The sequence below is a fragment of the Alligator mississippiensis genome, chromosome 4, assembly GCF_030867095.1.
Source record: "Alligator mississippiensis isolate rAllMis1 chromosome 4, rAllMis1, whole genome shotgun sequence".
Taxonomy (NCBI): Eukaryota; Metazoa; Chordata; order Crocodylia; family Alligatoridae; genus Alligator; species Alligator mississippiensis.
In genome coordinates this window covers 245,658,578-245,677,487 of record NC_081827.1, presented here as the reverse complement: position 1 = coordinate 245,677,487, position 18,910 = coordinate 245,658,578, and the positions used below count along the sequence as shown (strand labels likewise).

Below are 18,910 nucleotides of genomic sequence, written 5' to 3'. Positions count from 1 at the left end.
AAACACAGAAGAATACACTGGATTATTATGTTTTTGGAATGTAAAACCAATGTAATCGCTAGACGGCTCAGATCAACACATCCGAAATCGAAGTGCCCAGGTCCTGATATTTCATGAAGTCGAATAAGTTAGTTACCAGTACTGACATTTTTATGAAAGCATCGGCACCCAGAAAATATTTGTTTGGAGCACTAGGCAACTCCAAATTAAATGTCATCCTTGTATTTTCCAAGAGAGATCCAGAAGAAAATGCAGATTGCTTCTTATCATAGAAAACCATATTTTTTTGGGTGGCTAAAAGCGAATTTCCAACAAATGAGCTTTTAAACAAAGAAGCAAGAACAAAAAGCTTGAAGTAAAACGTATTTTGCTGGCTGCTTGAAACAGACCTAACATCAGGTTTCAGCAATAATTTTTAATCCTACAAAACAATGATCTCTGTGAATGTGCAGCCTTTGTGAGAGTACGGCATTGTGTCTAGTACAGCCTTTCAGCCCTGTTACACAAAGATGAATTAAAGTCAATTTATCTGCTTGTTGGTCTCTTCCCTGCTTCATCCAGTTATTGGTAATGTCTTTAAGATAAACTGTGTTCACATTTCCTAGATGCTCAGCACTTCATTTATTTCCTGCAGCTCAGACTGTCTTGGAGCAGTGAAGCTGTTTAGAAATGGACTCAATTTTTCTGTGACTATGCTTTTAAAGATACTTTAAGATGCCGGATCAACGCAGGGATTAGCAGAGGGCGTTGTGTTTTCTTCATGCATGCACAAGTCCGAGGAGTCTTCTCCACTTTGAAGGTACCCTCAAAGATTCACTCACGGCAAACACAGCCTTTTCTTGTTTTAAAATTAGAGTGGGCCTGTAATCATATAGAGGACTTACTGTGGCTCTTCCTTGGGAGAAATCACACTGCGTTTAAATGTATGCCCCAGTGCAAATCAAACAGGAAACCATGCTGATTTGTGGCAATTTAATCCCATCAAATTTCTACCTTCTGGTTTGCAATTTAATAATCTCATGTTTAAAATAGGATATATACTAATTAAAACTGACCTTCTGAGAGGAGTGAAGGGTCTGAAGACAGTTACTCCTAAACTTTCAAACCCACTCACACTGCATTACTTTATAAAAAATGTCTTCCCACCAGAATATTTTGAGGGTATCTACTGCTGGACAGTACCACTTGGGAAACAAACTGTCTGGGATCGCCTCTGGATTGCAAAGCCAGGTGATAAGGTGCAAACAAATTGGAGGGTTTTGAGGAAAGGGCAACTGAAATGATTTAAGGGTCTCCAGGGATTAATAGAGGAGGCATGATCAAAATAGCTAAATAGGAATAGCTTGCCTAAATTAAGCCTATGCTAAGTAGCAGGATTAAGTGATCTAAAACATTTGCATGGTTTAAACTCCAGAGAGGGAGAGTAATTGTTTAGCCAGATTCAAGGAAGAGGAGAATAGAGAAATTGAGAGAGGAAATATTAGGCTGAATATTAGGACAAATTAATCTTCTTGGTGGTGAGATCTATGAGACAATGGAAGAGCCTTTAGTCAACAGCGTTCCAGTGGAAATCCTTGGAGACATTTAAAAGGAGAGGATGTAAGTTATACTGCAGAAATGATAGGGCAGGCATACTTTAGGGACCAGGCCTGTATTGGAATTCTGGAGGACGGACCTACTACATAATGCGTCTCATAATACAATCACGTGAATGAGAAGCACGCCCGTCCACCCACCTAGTCAGGATCAGATTTTCTAAAGCAATGTGGGTTTATTTGCAATGAATTTTGATGGCACAGCCCACATCACAGGACATGGGCAGTGAACCAATTCTTTTTCCATTCAGCCCATTTTGATTCATAAAAAAATAATCTGTCTTTTTGGAAACCCTAAACTAATGAGAATTACACCGAAGCAGATCCAGGCAAAATGAAAGCAGCGTTTGGCTCCAGCAATATATACAAGATCACAGTTTTAAAAGACCTCTGCTCCAGTGAAGCATCTCAATGAAGTGGTCACCGAGAACTCATGAAAATCTGGTCACTTCACTGGAAACAGGCTGGCAGCAGGTGAATTCTTTTGAATTTCTGGCTATATACTTAAACCTTGATGAGAACAAGGAGAACAATATGAATGCAGGGAACTTCTGCTCTTCTGAAAATCCAGACCTACCCTCTTTGACATGCAAACACAACCTAGTTTAATACCTAAAACTGCATCTCAACACAGACTAAAGTACGTGAAATTCCCTGGTATTTGAATGCATTTTAATGTTTATGCAAAGCTGGGATCTTTTGGTGGTATGAAAAATCAACAGTACATGCAGCTACAGGTTCCCCAACTCCTTTTAAAAGCAGTTCTCTGTTTTCCACTAGATTTGCCAGCTCCCACTTCCAAGTAAAGTAGAATGAACTTTCCCTTCTCAATCACCAGTTTTAAATCTAAAAGTAAAAATCCACATCTAATATTTTATCACCAACATTTACATAAACAGGATTCAATCTCTGAAATGTGCCTGTGTTAGAATAGCTTTTTTGCCCAGTCTGAATATACACCAGTTCACCAAAGTAGAATTCTATTCTCTTTGCTTAAAGCAATCTGTATTTTGCTTGGAGAATTAGGCTGGGGAAGAAAAAGAAACCCACACTTTCTCTGCTTCTCTATGCATCAAAATGAGAAACAGCTGCATGGGAGCCATAGTGACTGACCTAGCCTTTTGGACAAGACACCCGCAGAGATCAAGACTTGATTTTCTTTCCTGCTGCAATGGTATGGTATTCTCATGAAACAGGTGCACGAGGGGTTATGCAACGGACACGTTGGTCATGCACGTCCTCACTGCTCCTAGAGTCTGACTGTTGCTTTCCAAGCTGCACTGAACAGATTCTCTTCTGCAAAGAGTTCTGGCACAGCGGCACCTTCTGAGCCCGGGATAAAAAAGATACTGCACCCTGCATATAGTTGTGGTGTATTTACAGTGAGATTCATTAAATGTTTCACTACAAGTCACATGAGCATGATACTGGGATGCTCTGCCCTGAAATGTTTATGTTGCTTCTCTGTTGCTTTCCACAGTGCTGTAGGCTGGGAGCACAAAGTGAGCAGCATGCATAGCCTCAAGAGGAGTAGGAAGATTCGGTGGGGTTGCTCTGTTCAGCAAGAATCCCAACAACAGATGGGATTTAAATGCGGCCTCTTCTAGTTGTTCTCTGCATGGAGGAAGGAGGGATTTGAAAGTGGTGGGGCTACATGGAGAGAAACAAAATGGATTGCCCTTCTCTTCTACCATGGCTACATCTGGGACATAAGTTAGGGAGACCCAGTATGGCTACATTACATTGTGCTTACTTACTTAGGTGCTAGCCAGGAAGAACCACAGCATCGTGTCTATGCCCATTTATGTCAATTTAGAAAGTTTGTCGTGTATCAAGGTTTTCTAAAGGCCCACCACTGTTTTGCCTACACGCTATGTATCCAAACCCTTTCGTTCCTCTTCCAGGAAAAAGGTTCTAGGTTGATCCCTCCGAGTTCTCTTCACAATGCAGAAGGGGAACCTCGACCTTGATGGAAAATAAATGTTGTTTCAAACTGGGGCTGTCCAACTGGTGGCCTGAGGGCTGCATGTGGTCCGTGTGGAGCCAGGTTAGGACTCAAAGGCCCCTGAAGTCACATCTCCCACTTCTGCTTGGTGGGGAAGGGCCCAGAAGGGGGCTGAGCACTGCCCGTGCAGCAGGCACAGCAAAGATCAAAGCGTGCCACTTGTGCAGCCCACGTGGTAGGGCTCACAGGGTCCACATGCTGCCCACATGATGGGGGGAGGCAAATTCCAGGGGTTCGCCCCCACAGCATATGACCTGTCTGGTCTCCAGCTCAGGGGCCACATGACGTTGGACAGCCCTGATCTGAACTATCATTTAACTGTATGTACCTCAAACAGATCCAGCTCTAAATGTGCATGGTTAGATTTTTTGTAAGACTCCAACTTTTCCTTTAAGAATTCAGCTTTTGGGTTTGTAACCTGCAGCATATCTTTGTCTTCTGTAATTCAATCTGAACAGCCGTTGCATTCACAAGAAAATACAGTGTTTTATTTGGTGCACGTGACAGATCTCAAAATCAACAACAACAGTCCCTTGCTCTAAATGTTTCTCATGTCTAAAGCCAAATAAAATTGACAGTGGTGAAATATAAAGCTAACTTTTTCTGTCCGGTAGGCAGTTATTTCTAATTTTCACATTCCAGAGGGTTTAGAGAAGAGGAAACACTGTAAAGTGCCTTTATTTCAGTAACAGTGACTGAGCCAGAAGCAGGATGTGCTGGAAACACCATGACTGCTGGGTCTCAGAACATTTCTAGCCTGACTGTGCAGACTGGTGCATCTATTTTGATTTTGAGGGAGAGAGCTGAGAGATGAACTGGCCAAAGATGTTTAAATACCCTGAATAAACAGAATAACTTTGCCATATGTGTACAGAGAAGAACACCTGGACTCGTTGAGAGAGTCACCCATGACTAGATATTCAACTGTCCTTTTTTTGTACAAATAATTTTAAATTTTCTCTCAAAGTGTTGGCAGACCTTCACATATTGAGCACCAACAACCAAAATACACTGCTATTAGTTTACCCTAGTGTGTTCTGGTGTATACTTACATTTCCAGGACCATGACAATGTTGGCTTTTTCTTCAAAGGCGTCTACACACTGGACAAGTTTTGGGTGATGTAGACAGTTCATGATGCCGATTTCTTGCCTTATATTTTCCTTATCTTTAGCTGAATATGCTTTAAAAAACTTTCCAGCCCAAACTTTTCCAGTTTTCTTCTCAACAAGTTTGAAGACTTGTCCAAATTTTCCCCTGAAAACATATAAATATTTATATGACGTGATTTTAATATGACATAGTTCTCTAGGATTAAAAACAATTTTAGAAAACCTCTTTTCAGACTGGGAATGGCTGCACTGCAAACTCATGATCATAAGCACTTGTGCACTTCTGTACTGAACTGGGCAGAGCTGCTTGCCAAAATATCTTTCTGAACATTATAGTCAAAGGGTGAGATCAGATTACTGTAGTTTCTTTGAAGTCAACGGAGCTGTGTCGCTCTATATCAGCTGAGGATCTGCCTGAGACATTAGTAGAAATTAAGTATGTGAGTTGCTTGAATTTTTATTATAAGTTAAACGCTTATGGACTCATCAATTTATCGTCACACTGCCCTTCCTCTCCAGTCATATATTCTTCTCATTGTACAGGCGAGTTGTAAGAAAATAATCTCTCGGGGCAGGGCTGTCTAACTGCTAAACCCCTGGGGGCCACAGCCTGTGCCTGCAAATGCTGCTGTGAAAATGCACCCTGCCTACTCACTCCCACTCTGCATATAATAAATGCCAAAAGAAACATAATGAAGTTACCATTACAACAGAGTCAGACATGCCCCCAAACCTCGTTACAACACATTTTTTCAGCGTGTGCCCCACACTGAGTGGCAGGAAAGGGCAGGGTGAGTTTGTGCTGTGTGGGGCAAGGGGGCTTCCCTCTGATACAGGACAAACCTGTTCCTGAAGACTCCCCCCCCTTTATCTAAATCTATGGTTGCAGCTGGGAGCTTGCATACCATTTCACTTTAACCATGTGCCTTTCACAGTGAAAGTGTTAAAAAAGGGAGGTCTGCCAGGGGAGAGTTGTTACAGAGAGGAGTATAGAGATGCAAGATCTTAATGGCTTTGGTCATCACTAGTAGGACAAATCACTCAAGGACTGTCCTGGCAAACAGTTCAGCTATTCACAGGCCTGAATGCTGACACAGCCATCCTAATCATTGACCTTCACTGAGCGAGACTATTAATCCTTTTGCTTTTAGGATTACAACCACTGTCCAGAGACTCCAGGCGACAGGCAGGATAATCTTGTTATCACTAATGGATATAATGGAGCTGCAACTGCACAGTGGGTTGCTGCTTTTCAGTGAGCTTTTACAGCAGGGAACAAAGAATAAATCATCTAGCTGTATTCATTTATGGGCTCCATTTTCCTTACTGCAAGTACATACAATTCCTATATAAAATGATCAATTAACAGAGTGATGCATCATTTATGAAGAAGAGACCAGACCACTTTAGAATCTATTTTTATTGAACATGAGAAGTCTGGTTCAAATGCTAAGAATGTCCAAGTACTGTATTATAGGCATTTAAGAATGCACTTTTCTAGCTTTGACTTCACTGAAAGCCTGTAAGATGCATTAGTCCAAAAAAGGACAGTGTGCTACTTACGATCCCAATCTTTCTTCAATATTGTAGAATTCTGCAACTTTTTGTTCTGTATTGATGCTGACGGTCCGATAGTCAATCTCTATTTCCTTCCCTTCTATAAACGAGGATAAAAAACTGTGATTAAAAAAACTCCTCATACAATATGAATGAAAGATGTAACAATCAATTTGTTCTGATTAAGTAATGGACTTCTTACCATCATCAGATAGCTCGGCTTCATCTTTAGGTTCTGTTAAAAAAAAGGGGGGAAGAAAAAATATGGATGACTAACTCCATACTGCATAGGATGTTGATGCTTACATAAAGTCGGTTTATTACTTTCACATTTGATCTTGTGGTTAGATAAAAAGAAGCAGGTAGATATAAGAAACAAGAGTTTGCACAATTAGCATACAATAAAGTGAATCCATTGACTCAGTCTCCATTTTTAACTAAATCAAAATCAGGTGGTAGAAGCCGGGTAACCTTTGTTGCTCTTGTCAGTGTGGACTATCTTTTGAAGATAGCACAGCTGGTTTACATATCTCCTAGGAACATAAGCTATAATGAAGCACATCACTGGATCATTAATATGTTGACTTTGGAGTGCTTCAGAAAAAAGGAAAACATTTTAAACAACGATCATTGACCAGATGAAATACCTAACTGTCCTAGGTCTGTGCACAGGGGCAAATGTACTTCTGACTCTTCAAGTTAAAAAGCAAAAAAAAACCTAAGCCCCGAAACAACCCCCCAAAGAGAGCTTGTTTTTGTCAAATGTCCTGCCAAATTTTGCAGACCCAAGGGTTTCGGGTAGCTCAGATAAGCAGCCATGTTTTATTAAGCTTGACTGAAAAGCACTTCCATATTCTGTGGAGTCAAAGTATTAATGGCGCCTCATTCCACTTGTGCATTTAACTGCAAGCACAAATGCCAGGAACTTTAACAGCATAAAACAAAGACAGCTTAAGGGCCTCAGGACTGGCATGTAGCTTCAGTGGTGTTGTGCCAGTATAACTGGCTTTGCAAGGGGTGACCGTACATCTCGGCCAACTGGGACAGCCCCAGTTTGTGTAGTCTGGTCCCAGTCGGTTGGTCAAAAGTCCCAGAGTGGAATCCAGCGGGAATGAGGAGCAGCATGGTGCACTAGGCAGGCAGGCACCACTAGTGCCATGTGAGAGCAAGGCAGGCAGACTGGAGCAGGCTGGAGCCTACATTCTCTACATCACAGGGCTTACGGCCCCAAACAGGGGGTCTAGCTGCTGTGTTTCTGCAGTCTCTGGCTGTCACAGTGGCCTAGGGGAGGAGGGAAGGGGTAAGGGGCCCAGGTGTTACAATCAGCACAGCTTAGAAGGGATTTATATTATTGAGGGTGCTTGAACTTGCTCCTGAAGAACAAACCAATGCTCAGTGGCTGGCAGATCAAGGACCTCCATAGCTCTCTGTGCAGCTCCCCATCCAAATGGCTGCACCTGGCCATCCAACCTTGCCACAGAGTTTGTGCAAGCCTAATAAAGTGTCTGAGCCTCTCTACCCCGAGGGAGTTTCACCGTGTATTACTTTCACAGGACCCAAAGTGTGCCAGGTGCTTCCCAACCTGGAACTGGGCTCAATGAACCACAGCAAAACAACAGAATTGGATGGTTGGATGTAGAGTAACAAGATCACACAGTTATGGCAGATGCACAGCCCAGCGTGATGATTGTAGCAATGAATTTGACCCCTCTCCTCTTTCTACAACAGCAGGTGCAGCAGCAGCAGGCAAAGGTGACAGCAGCAGAGAAAAAGCTGAGCAAGAGCAGGCGGAGATGGTTTGGGCCTGTAGGTAGTAGGCCTGACGAATGTGGGAAGACTGTTCAGCCGGGGGGCAGGAGAATGAGGGAGGAGAACCCAAGGAGACATGGTGGGATTGCCTGAACAACACCTGGGAATGAGGTGTTTCTGAGGAGTTGGCAATGGATGAAAACTTGTTGGAGTACATGGACTTGAAAAAGCAGACCCCATCTAGTAGGAACATATTCAGAAGACGGTCTTCCTATTACAACCAGTACATGCTCTGTAAACTGGCAGTTACACAGGTCAAGTGGGCTGGCCCAATTAACGAGCCCCTATCACCCCTTCTCCTTTTTGTATCTGTGACATTTATAGACCCGCGTCGGACTCGCTGCCTGCTGTCAGCCAAGCTACCAGCATAGCAAGGAGGGAAGTTTGCCCTCCCCACCCCCCTGCACTAGAAACTGCTCAGATTTTTTTCATCTGGAAATCACACTCGCATGAAGCACATCACATTTTCCTCCCCTTTTAAGGGCTGCATGAGGGAGCTGATTCCAGCCAGGCTGCCAATAGCGGTGTCTGCCAAATGGTGGCCAGATACTTGAAGCAGTCAGCTCCCCATCCCTCGGCTGTGTATGCAACCTGTGCAGCACTGCATCGCAGGCCTGAACTGGGAACCTTTCTGTCCACAGGTGGAAGCTCTCAGTTAGGTAAAAGATGCATTTTCTTTGTGTTTAAGTGCATGAAGCTGAGTTCATGTCTTCTGCAGCTAGAAGGCACTGTACATCCAAGCTGGAATCACCTCTTTGGTTCCTTTATGACTTATTACATCCCCTTACCATTTGTAATGATGGTGACCTTATGGCAACATGTCTCTGTATTCCTCCACAGTAATAATCCTACTCTGCATCACCAAAGCATCTTTCACTGGAGTATCTCAGGGTGTCACCAGCCTCCATGGTGACTACCAACACTTTTGTGAGGCAGGCAGCGTGCCTTAGTGTAGAGATGAGTAAACTGGATCTAAGACTGTCTTCAGAGCCAGAGAAGCTGTATTTTCTTACACTGAGATAACTAATGTGTGTTAGCTATCTTGCTGCCAAATCCTATTGGAAAAGGCTCGGTAGGTTTTACTGTGATGTGGCAAGGTAAGGTCAACATGGGTGGGCATACAGGGTTGACCTCAGATAGTACTGACCTCACTTACGTCATGGCTCAAACAACCTGAGCATTTTTTCCACTAAGATTTTATAGTGAGACAGCTGTGTGCTATTGATCTTGATCTCAATGTAAAAATCAAGCACTGCTTTTTTTTTTTGGCAGGGAGAGACAGGGCTTTAGCTACTTGGCTAGGAGTTTACAGTGGAGTGAAATAAACAGCCTGATTTTCCAACATGTTGAAAACCCACAGTTTCTACTGACTTTGGTTAGAAATGCAGATATGCTTTGAACTACTGAAATCTATCCTGACGTGACTTACCCCAGGTCACTCAGCAAGTCAATCACAGTGTCATTAACAGAAAGCCCTGGTTTGGTTTCCAGTCTGCTGTTGAAACAACTAGATCAGTGATTCCCAACCAGAGTGCCATAAGGGGCCTTGAGATCCTTTCAAGGGTGCCACAGGATGTCACACAATGTTAGCACTGTTAAGTGTGCAAACTTGATTTACAAGATAAACCTAGAGACTTCAATTAGGAATCCATACTGTAAAAAGCTTTCTGACCTGGGGTGGTTTTTCGGAGATCTCTGCAACAGAAAAACTGCTCTTTATTTTTTTGGTAGTCAAAAAATGAGTAAAAACTAAAAGCTGGCATTTTTCAAGGGGTAGCTTAAGTCTAATGAAGGGTGCCTCAAATCTAATGATGGGTGCCTTGAATCTAAAAAGGGTGGGCACCACTGAACTAGACGAACCTTTTACCCAGATACAAGGAGCTACCTTTCCACAGTGGGTTTCTTCACCCAACATATTTTTGTTCCTGTTACCGGTTGTTTGTCTGTGAGTATCTCCTAGAAGCCCCAGCTCCACTGTGGCTTCTAAAACCTTCTCTTTTACATTAAAAACAACCCCTGATCTCAAAATGTATGTTGCTGGTTCCTACCCAGTGCAATTAGTGATAATGTTTGGAAGTGCAAACACTTGGAGTATCCAAAGTTAAAATGTGTTCTTTCCACAACCAAAGAGGGGAGAGAGCAATACAGGGAGTTTTTGCTTTCAGAGGTTGACTGTCCCGCTTTCTTATAGTCTTAGTGCCACTCTACTTCTCCCTTGGAGAGAATTTGGCCCTTGATTTATTTTAAAGTGTTTTAAATAAAGAAAGCAATTATCATATACCTTGGAACATAAGATGCACTTGAGAAAATGGAATATTTCTTCTAAAAATGGCTTGTGTTTTAAGTTGGAGTTCAAAAAAGGAGAAATAATTATATGCACCACAGAGATCATCTCCCTGTACATGTCGTTTATTTGCTGTTTATTTTCTTCTTAAAATGAGAGTCAGAAAACACGGCTAGGCCGTAAATTCAAAGGCATCTTATATTCAAAGGAATATTTCCATTGAACTAGCTTCCATTTAGCAGCCCCAGCAAGAGAACCAATTACTTGCACAGGGAAATATTTGTGGCAAAACTGCAGAAGGTCCATAATAACAGTATTGCCAACCTCCTAGGGCTTTATCCAAACAAACAGTAAATTAAAACCAATGAATATCTAATATATAAGAGAGAGAGCAAGCTGGAACTGGTGATCCACTCCCCAAAGATTAGCAATTAGTAATCTGAGAAAAGACTTATTCTCCTTTATTTTCTAAATCTGGACTTTGCTGTGGTGCATGAGATTGTTTACAAGGTTCTCCTCTCCTCCTCTCCTTATATGTGTACTCTGTGTGCGATGGATCATTTGCCGGACTACAGACTGATGAACACTTTTTGTTTTTTGAATATATGTTCCATGCTCAGGATAAGTCCCAGGATACTTCAGCTTTTGCCTTTGAGACTTCTCCATTGCTAAAGGCTCAGAAGGGGAAAAAAAAAGTTGAAATATCCCCAAGAGCGTATTCCACAGGAGAAAAATATTCCGGGATGTTAACTAGTTCAAAAAAATATTTCAACCAAATTTACATTCATGTAAGGTGCCAGTTTGAAAGCACAGTGTCAGTGGCAAAATATTTAACCCAGCGACTAGTTGCCTCATGGGTAACAGAGCAGTAAGCTTTCCCCCAGTGACCCAAAACAGATCTGAAATGTAAGAACTACCTATAGAAATGAGAGGGGAAGCCATCTCTAGCCTATTCAAAGATGGCCCATAGGTATGCCAACTGGTGTCAATGCTAGTGCTGGTTTTTCTGAGCTATGTCTACTGTAAAGCAGACTGAGCCTCCCAGGGCATTTCACAAAAGTTGCTGGACAGCAATGGCAGGCTGGATTAAATCTGAACCCATTCTTCTTGGACAAAAAGTTGCATCTCTCATTACTAGTAACAACAAATATTAATAACCACATGCATACGTACAAGTGCAGAGGACAAACTAGTCATTGCAATTCTAAAGACGACAGAGAATTATTTATACAGGGTTTTCAAGCTCATCAAAAATATATGTACAGTAAAAGCTCTGTTATCTGGCATCCATGGGGACTGGGGAATGCCAGTTAATCAAATATGCCATGTCCAGTGCACCAGGGCTTTCACTCCCTGGGGTTAGTGTGCCAGGGGAACAGGGAGGGGGGCCCCGCGCAGGCTGCTTTGCCCTGGGCTGTGGTCCACAAGGAAGAAGTGGGACTTCTGTGGCAGCGAAACTGGAAATGGGACTTCCAGTTTTGCTTTTACCACGTTCCTCGGAAGGAAGATTTGTACTGACAGATGCTGGTCAGTGGAGCATTCTGGATGGTGAAGTGCCAGATAAACCCAGCTTCTGCTGTACCCAGATACCCAAAGGAAGCACGGAAACAGGGTGTTTGCATATTCATATAAGGCACTAGCATTCACAAATAACAAATAAGCGTGTGCAAAGGCATGTATGTAATTGCCTGTGCCCCATTTGGAGATTCCCACGACATCATTCAGTATTATTTGTTTCTCTCATCAGGACTAACCTTCTGGTTTCTCTCCTACTTTTACCAGTTCCGACTCTTGGCTGGGCTCGCTGATGCCGTACACGTTAGCGGCTCGCACACGGAATTTGTATTCCCTATCAGCCAGCAGGTCTTGTACATTGTAAGAGGTGCTACGGCAAGTAGTGAGGTCTGTCCATTGGTTGTCCGCTGAGTTCCAAACTTCCACCGTGTAGGACTGCACAGCACTTCCACCGTCGTAAGAGGAGCCATACCAGGAGAGCGTGAGGGAAGAACTTCGTATGTCTGACGCGCAGGGCCTTCCAGCTGGGGGATCTGGCTTGTCTGCAGACAAAGATGCACATATGAAAGAAATGCTTGGTTAGAATAAAGAAATGCTTTGTTCCTCATTTCTCTCCATGGGGAGTTGTAGAACGTGACTCTCAGTTCTGTTCCCTCCATGCCACCGACAGACCACTCTGCCTCAGAGGTGATGTCTACACGGCAGTCACAAGGTAGGAGTCCAGAAGAAGCTGGGTATAGCTGAGCTAGGTTTAATCCAGCTAGTCTAGGTAACAGTAGTAGTGAAGAAGTGGTAGCACAGGTGCTTATACCCATCAGGGACACCATTCTTTCTTGTTACTGCTACCTAAGATAAGGCTAGCACAGCTCTGCTTACACACGCTGCAGTCATACCTCCAACGGCAGCAGCAATGTCCCCTAGGGCTCCTGATTAGATCAATGCTGTAATGGTCACTGTGCTTTGCTGACCATCTTATTACCAGTCCCCAAAAGCACTCCTTCACCCTGAGTAGCCTATGCTGACAGTAAGGAAGGAGATCATTAATCCATTACTACTGTGCCTACATATCTAAGATGCCAAAAATAATTTCAGTAACACAGAACTGCTGCTATGGGTAAATGTTAACTTTTAAAACAGCAATCATTGTACCTGTCAACAGCTCAAAATGCTTCTTCCATACGCTGTGGTTTGAAGCCTGAGAGCTATTTTGTACACCCTCAGGAATGTCTCCCAGCTTCTGGAGCAAGCAAAGTCTGCAAGCAGGGCAATTATGAGCTGGGGCAAAAGTAAATCTTGTCTTTCCACCACTAAATCTCTCCCAGCTGTCCCCCCTGAATCATTTCAGCTGAGGTTCAACCTTACCATGAATTTGAAGCTTCCATAAGACACAGGGTATTCCCAAGCACAAACATAATTAATGTTCTTTTAAAGTTAACTGAGTGTTTTATGGATCCTTTCTAATGTCCCTTTTAAAAAGCCCAAACGTTAAAAGCCTGAACGTTTACAGCAAAGGATCCAGCTAGTTCCTTACTCCCATAGACGCTGTCGTTAATCACTGCTTCCCCGTCTGACTGACAGAACCTACGCATTCATTTTGACACCTTGGACCCTGCTTGTTCTGTCCCATAATGGTTAGAGTTCATATATGGTTTATTAAATCCAGATCAGCCAACTCTCACAATTTTATTAAGAGTCTCGTGATACTCAGGATAGGTGTTACATCTCCAGCTACTAGAGTCATGTTATTTCATAAGAATCTCTGCTTTCATTAAAAATGCAGGGTTATAAAATTGAAGAGCAAAGCTTGAAGGCATGGCCTACCTGCATCCAAAAACCAGGTAGGAGGGACTGTCTCCAAAAAACAGGTTAAAAACAATTCAACATTTTATACACTTTTAAGACTCATGATTTTATCTACAAGGATGCTGGGAAGGGAGACGACCCTAGGACCTGGATGGGTAAGCAATATAATTGTGAAAGAGCAAATGTATCATGCAGTCTATCAGGCAAAGTAGGACCAGAAGCAACAGGGAACATTGTGTTAATGACATTGTACATGGCAGTTATGGTGACCGATGTTCAAGGAAGATGAATTTAAATGGGAACAGGTACAAGGAAAAGGCTACTAGGAAGATCAGAGGAACAAAATATCTATTATGTGAAAGGAGACTACACTCCTGGGTGATGAATTTTACTGACAGTGAATGGGACAACTTGCTAAACGATTTAGCTGGGATCTCCTGAGGTGCTGTCTACTATAAGTAGGCTAAGTCACAGACACTATGGCTGCCTATAGACATGCTCGTTCACAGTGAATGAGTTTTAGTTAAAGCACCCTGTGGCCATTTTAAAATGCAGGGAGGGCTTAATACACATGACGGTGAGCCATTTTAATTAGAGCAGCTGTCAGGGAACCACTCTAATTAAAACTGCCCCTCTCTACCCCAAGCATATGTATAGGCACCCTTGATTTAGTATCCAATGGGCATATCTACATGAGACGCTTAATGCGCAGTAGCCTAATAACACTGAGCAGTGGCGCATCACAGCACAGACAGTGCTAATATGCTACTGCGCAGTATTATTAGGCTGTTGCACAATAGTATCACTAAAAAGGCATTTGCTGCTGCTACTGTGCAGTAACTCTAGTTACTACTCATTTAGTTAGTACTTCATTAAGCAAGTACTAAATTAAATGTATAGTAACTACTGTGCATTAATGAACGTGTAGATGCGCCCAGTGAAGTCAAAAGAAAGACTTCTATTGATGTCAATGGAAGTTGAATCAGCCCCTGGCATGAGCTTCTTTCTCCTCTCCTTCGGCACTGGTGAGGCCTCACCTGGAGTAGTGTGTCATTTTGGGTCCCATACTTCAAGAAGGATGTGGACAGATTGGAAAGAATCCAGCAGAGAGTTTCATAAATGATTAGGGGCCTGAGAAGAAAGACTTAGGAGGAAAGGTTGAAAGAACTAAGGTTATTTAGCCTGGAAAAGAGAAAATTAGGGAGGGAGGTGGGGGGATTTGATAACAGTCTTCAGATACCTGAAGGGTGATCACAAAAAGGATGGAGGTAAGCTTTCCTCTGTGGCTGCAGGGGACAGGACTAGGAACAACGGTCTCAAGTTGCAGCAGAGGAAATTTAGGTGGGAGATTAGGAGGAACTTTCTGATTATAGAGTAGTCAAGGATTGGAACGGGCGATCTAGAGAAGCTGTGCAATCTCCATCCATGGAAATGTTCGAGAGCAGGACACTTGGCTTAGATGGTTTAGTTAGGAAAGATCCTGCCTTAAGCTGGGAACTGGACTAGATGCCCAGGGATGTGAGGTCCCTTACAGCCCTACTTTCTTATGATCCTACAATCCTAAAACAGGGACAAAATGGACAATTTCAACACCAGGGAACTTTCAAGAGCCTAAAGTTTTTTCAAAACCCATCCAAAAAAGTCTACCGGGGCTGGAATGTGATATAAGGTGAGAGATTTTTATAATGGGCTGTCTCACAACCTTAAGCGTGGGACAGCTGTTTCTCAGTGAAGGGCTCACTCCCACAGCCTTTTTTATTTGTGTAAGGAAAGCCTGAAGGACCAGCGCCTACTGAATGGATGTGCAACCATGCAGGTGGCTCTCTGGTAGATGACACAAAGAAACCTCTTGTTTTTACTGACTCTTTCAAAATGAAACATCAGGATTATCTCAAAAGCCAAGTAGACAGAGGCAGAAAGATGCTGACACTTATGTTTTTAAAAGTACTTGTTTAAAAAAAAAATTATTATGATCTTAAATGTTCTGGAAAACTTGAAAGAGAACAGAATATCTACTCTGGGAATAATCCTTTCAGACCTGCCCTTACCAATAAAACCTAGTGTACTGATGATGTTGGTTCAGATGAATTAACAGCCAAAGCTACATGGGAAAGTCAAAAAGGGGAGTAAAGCACTGTCAGCTGGAAGAAGGCAAAAAGGTCCATTGGGGATTGTTAATACACTGAGTTACTGCAAGGCAAGCTATGGTGCAACCTTATAGCACATTAGTTTTTCTGCACTAATGTGCACACTCTTAACCCGTGGTAAATGAAACATAGCTAACCCCACCTATGTTGAGGGTAAGACCATGTACATGGGGAGCTGTGGAGAAGTAGTTGGCATGTGGTAAGTTTAGTAAGCTGTTTGTGTAGTCAGAAGGCAAAGACGCAGCTAGATATATTATAGGGAATGAAGATGCATGAGCTCACCAAGGACTTTAGGGGCACACTAACAGGAGCAAAAATGGTGGATGGACATTACTGGCTTGAAATTACTAGAAAAACTTTTCCTTTCTATAAGGTATGACTCCACCCTGCTTTCTGCTTGACTTCAGACTAGCAGAGATAACTACCTCTTTTTACCACCATCCTGAGTCTCTCAATGATCTTAATGACACCAGTCCACACTCACTTGATGCCTAACTTCCACAGTCTGTTTCCAGTAATTTCACATGTAACTGGTAGCTCCTTTTTCACCAGTCTTTATCATTTGTTTACTGGAAACTTTCTAGGCTGTCAGGGATTGTGTACAACCCAAAGGTATTTCTGTACAAGATTCATTCAGATGCAGCATCATGGTGTTTTTTTCAGAAATATGTAAAAGTGGGAAAGGTCAGAGCCACTTTTTAGGCATTCAAAAATCTTGCCTGCATTTCCCCCCCCACAGATTCATTGGTATATACAGTTCAGAAAAGCAGCGGCATTACCAGTCAAAGAGATACACTTGAAATGAACCACTGCAGCCATAATTATGCATTGGGTCTTAAGGATAAAGAAAAGAAATCCCACCAATGCACAAAAAGTGGATTCTCTTTGCATGGTTAGTAAGGGATTCACATGGGCCATCCTGTCACCAGTAACAGAAAGTTCAGGCTACCAGGCATATCAGAACTTGAGAACATAAGGTGGTGGAATACATCACGGGATACATATCTCTGCTGCCGTCTGACAATTTACAGTGGCTTATGCTAATGGACACTACCAGCACAGTCATCAGAAGGGCAGAATTGCCAAGCTACAAGAAAAACTTGTCAGCCTGTCTGCTACTCAAAAATTCAATATTTGGGAAAGACTCCCTTGGATTTTAATGGACTTTGGATTAAAACCTTGCTATAGAAAACTCCTTCAGCAATTACCTGCTGCAGATTCCCATTCCCAAATAAACTACAGAGTCAACAGTGACCACCAAAGCCATAAGCATGCATTTGCATCCTAGACTCAGAAACAGGTTGGCAGGGCCCTTTTTTCCCCTCCCACTGCTACGGCTGTGTCCTGGTTAGAGGAAGGGGCCATTATGGTTCCCTGCTTGATGTGCAAAGAGAGGAGGGTTTAAAGGAAAAAGAGATAGTTTAATCAAATCAAGTCAGTTCTGTAGTAGGTTAAGCAATCAGGCCAGTTCATTGGCTGGAAGAGGGCAATTCAACATTTTTTTGTGCTTTTAACTGGAACAGCTTGTCCAAAATCTTTTTCTTTGTGTTTATTTCAGGTTCCACCAAAACACTGTGTTTTTTTGCATACAACATCCACTTTACTCCCTGAAATCAGCCCCCCCAAATTAGGATTCATGTATTAAGCAGGGAAGCTGATTTTCTGCCCAGGATAGATTTCTGCTCCACAGTGCAGCAGTATTACTGTTCATGCAGCTGAGGGAGTCATTTGACTCAAGAGCCAGGTTTTTACTCAAAAGGTGTTAACAATTATCTCTCCTTTTTAATGGTCTCGATGTTCCACTAATCAAGCTAACCCTAGGACAAGTTTGCTGTCTACTAATTGCTCTTGTTATCCTAAACAGGAAAATGAGGGTGCGTCACCTGAAGATTAGTCTCTGTCCCCGCTCTATGAAGTCATAACTATGGGAACTTTTTTTTTCTTCACTGTGCCTTTCAAAAACAATTATATTCTGGGGTGTGTTGTATGTGAGAAATCATGGTAGTTTCTCCCCACCCCCATCAAATAGGATGAAATTAAAAGATTACACCTTTAGGGTGACAAGGTTCTTTGGGTAGATGTGATATCTTTTATTAGACCAACTAAATGGTGGGGAAAATTGTTCTTTGCAAGCCTTTGGGTACAAACACCCTTCTTCAGGCAGAGGGAGAGTCTCTGCCTGAAGAAGGGTGTTTGTACCTGAAAGCATGAAAGAACAATATTGCCAACTACTTAGTTGGTTTTATAAAAGATATCACATTTACCCAAAGAACTGCATCTGCCTACATCTTTAGATCAATACAGATACAATCAACACCCCCAAAACACCTTTAGGATAGCAAGAATTTTTAGCTACTTTATAAGAGCCTCCACACAGCGTATAAAAAGGCTTCAGAGCTTATGTCATCTGCAGTTCTCTTTTGGCAATATTTAAAAGACTGTCCTGCAATGAGTCATCATTATCATACAGCAGGTGTCTAAATAAAACCTTAAACATCAGAGACCATTGCAATTCTACCCTTAATCTCTGGAATGGCCTACTTCCTTTCTTAACTGTCAAAGCTTCCAGGGCCTGAGTCTGAGGCAGGGTAAAGGGGCCTTAAAATGGACACAAATTCCCAATTTCTAGATGGGAAACTGAGGTGCACAGATTAAGTGACTTGTCCAAGATTAGACAGACTGTGGTAAAGATGAGAACTCAATCAAGATCTCCTGAGTCCCAGCCCAATGACCTAACTATATGACCATCCTCTCCATCTTCTTGTCAGTGCAGGTTAAAATCCTCCTCTTCCTCCTCATGGCTGTGAACAAAAGGGAGAACTCGCTGCTTATACCACGGGCTCTGTCACCAGCACTGTCTGGTATATCACAGGCTTGGTACAGATGGCTCCAATCACCACACTCCATGAATTCTGGCAGTGATCTCTTCCTCTTCATTACAAGTCGTTATCTGTGGAGACGCCACAGAGACTTTTCCTGTCTATCCTGTCCTCTTCAAAATGTACAAGAAATCATGTGGAAAGACAGTAGAATACCCCAGGCTCTGCTGCCAAAAAACATTTGGAGCAGGTGGCTGGATTTCTC

At 42.6% G+C, this 18,910-nt stretch overlaps 1 protein-coding gene across 4 annotated transcripts in view; it reads right to left on the bottom strand.

Annotated features, from left to right (window-relative positions):
- Positions 1–18,910, bottom strand: part of MYLK (myosin light chain kinase) — a 356,584-nt gene that overhangs the window by 38,124 nt on the left and 299,550 nt on the right. For all 4 annotated transcript variants that reach the window (XM_006259414.4, XM_059727477.1, XM_014599482.3 and 1 more), the window contains 4 exons: positions 12,116–12,418; positions 6,471–6,503; positions 6,275–6,368; positions 4,653–4,856 (listed from right to left, as the gene is read on the bottom strand). In XM_006259414.4, the coding sequence (XP_006259476.3) occupies positions 4,653–4,856; positions 6,275–6,368; positions 6,471–6,503; positions 12,116–12,418 (634 nt within the window). The remainder of the gene's footprint in view (positions 1–4,652; positions 4,857–6,274; positions 6,369–6,470; positions 6,504–12,115; positions 12,419–18,910) is intronic.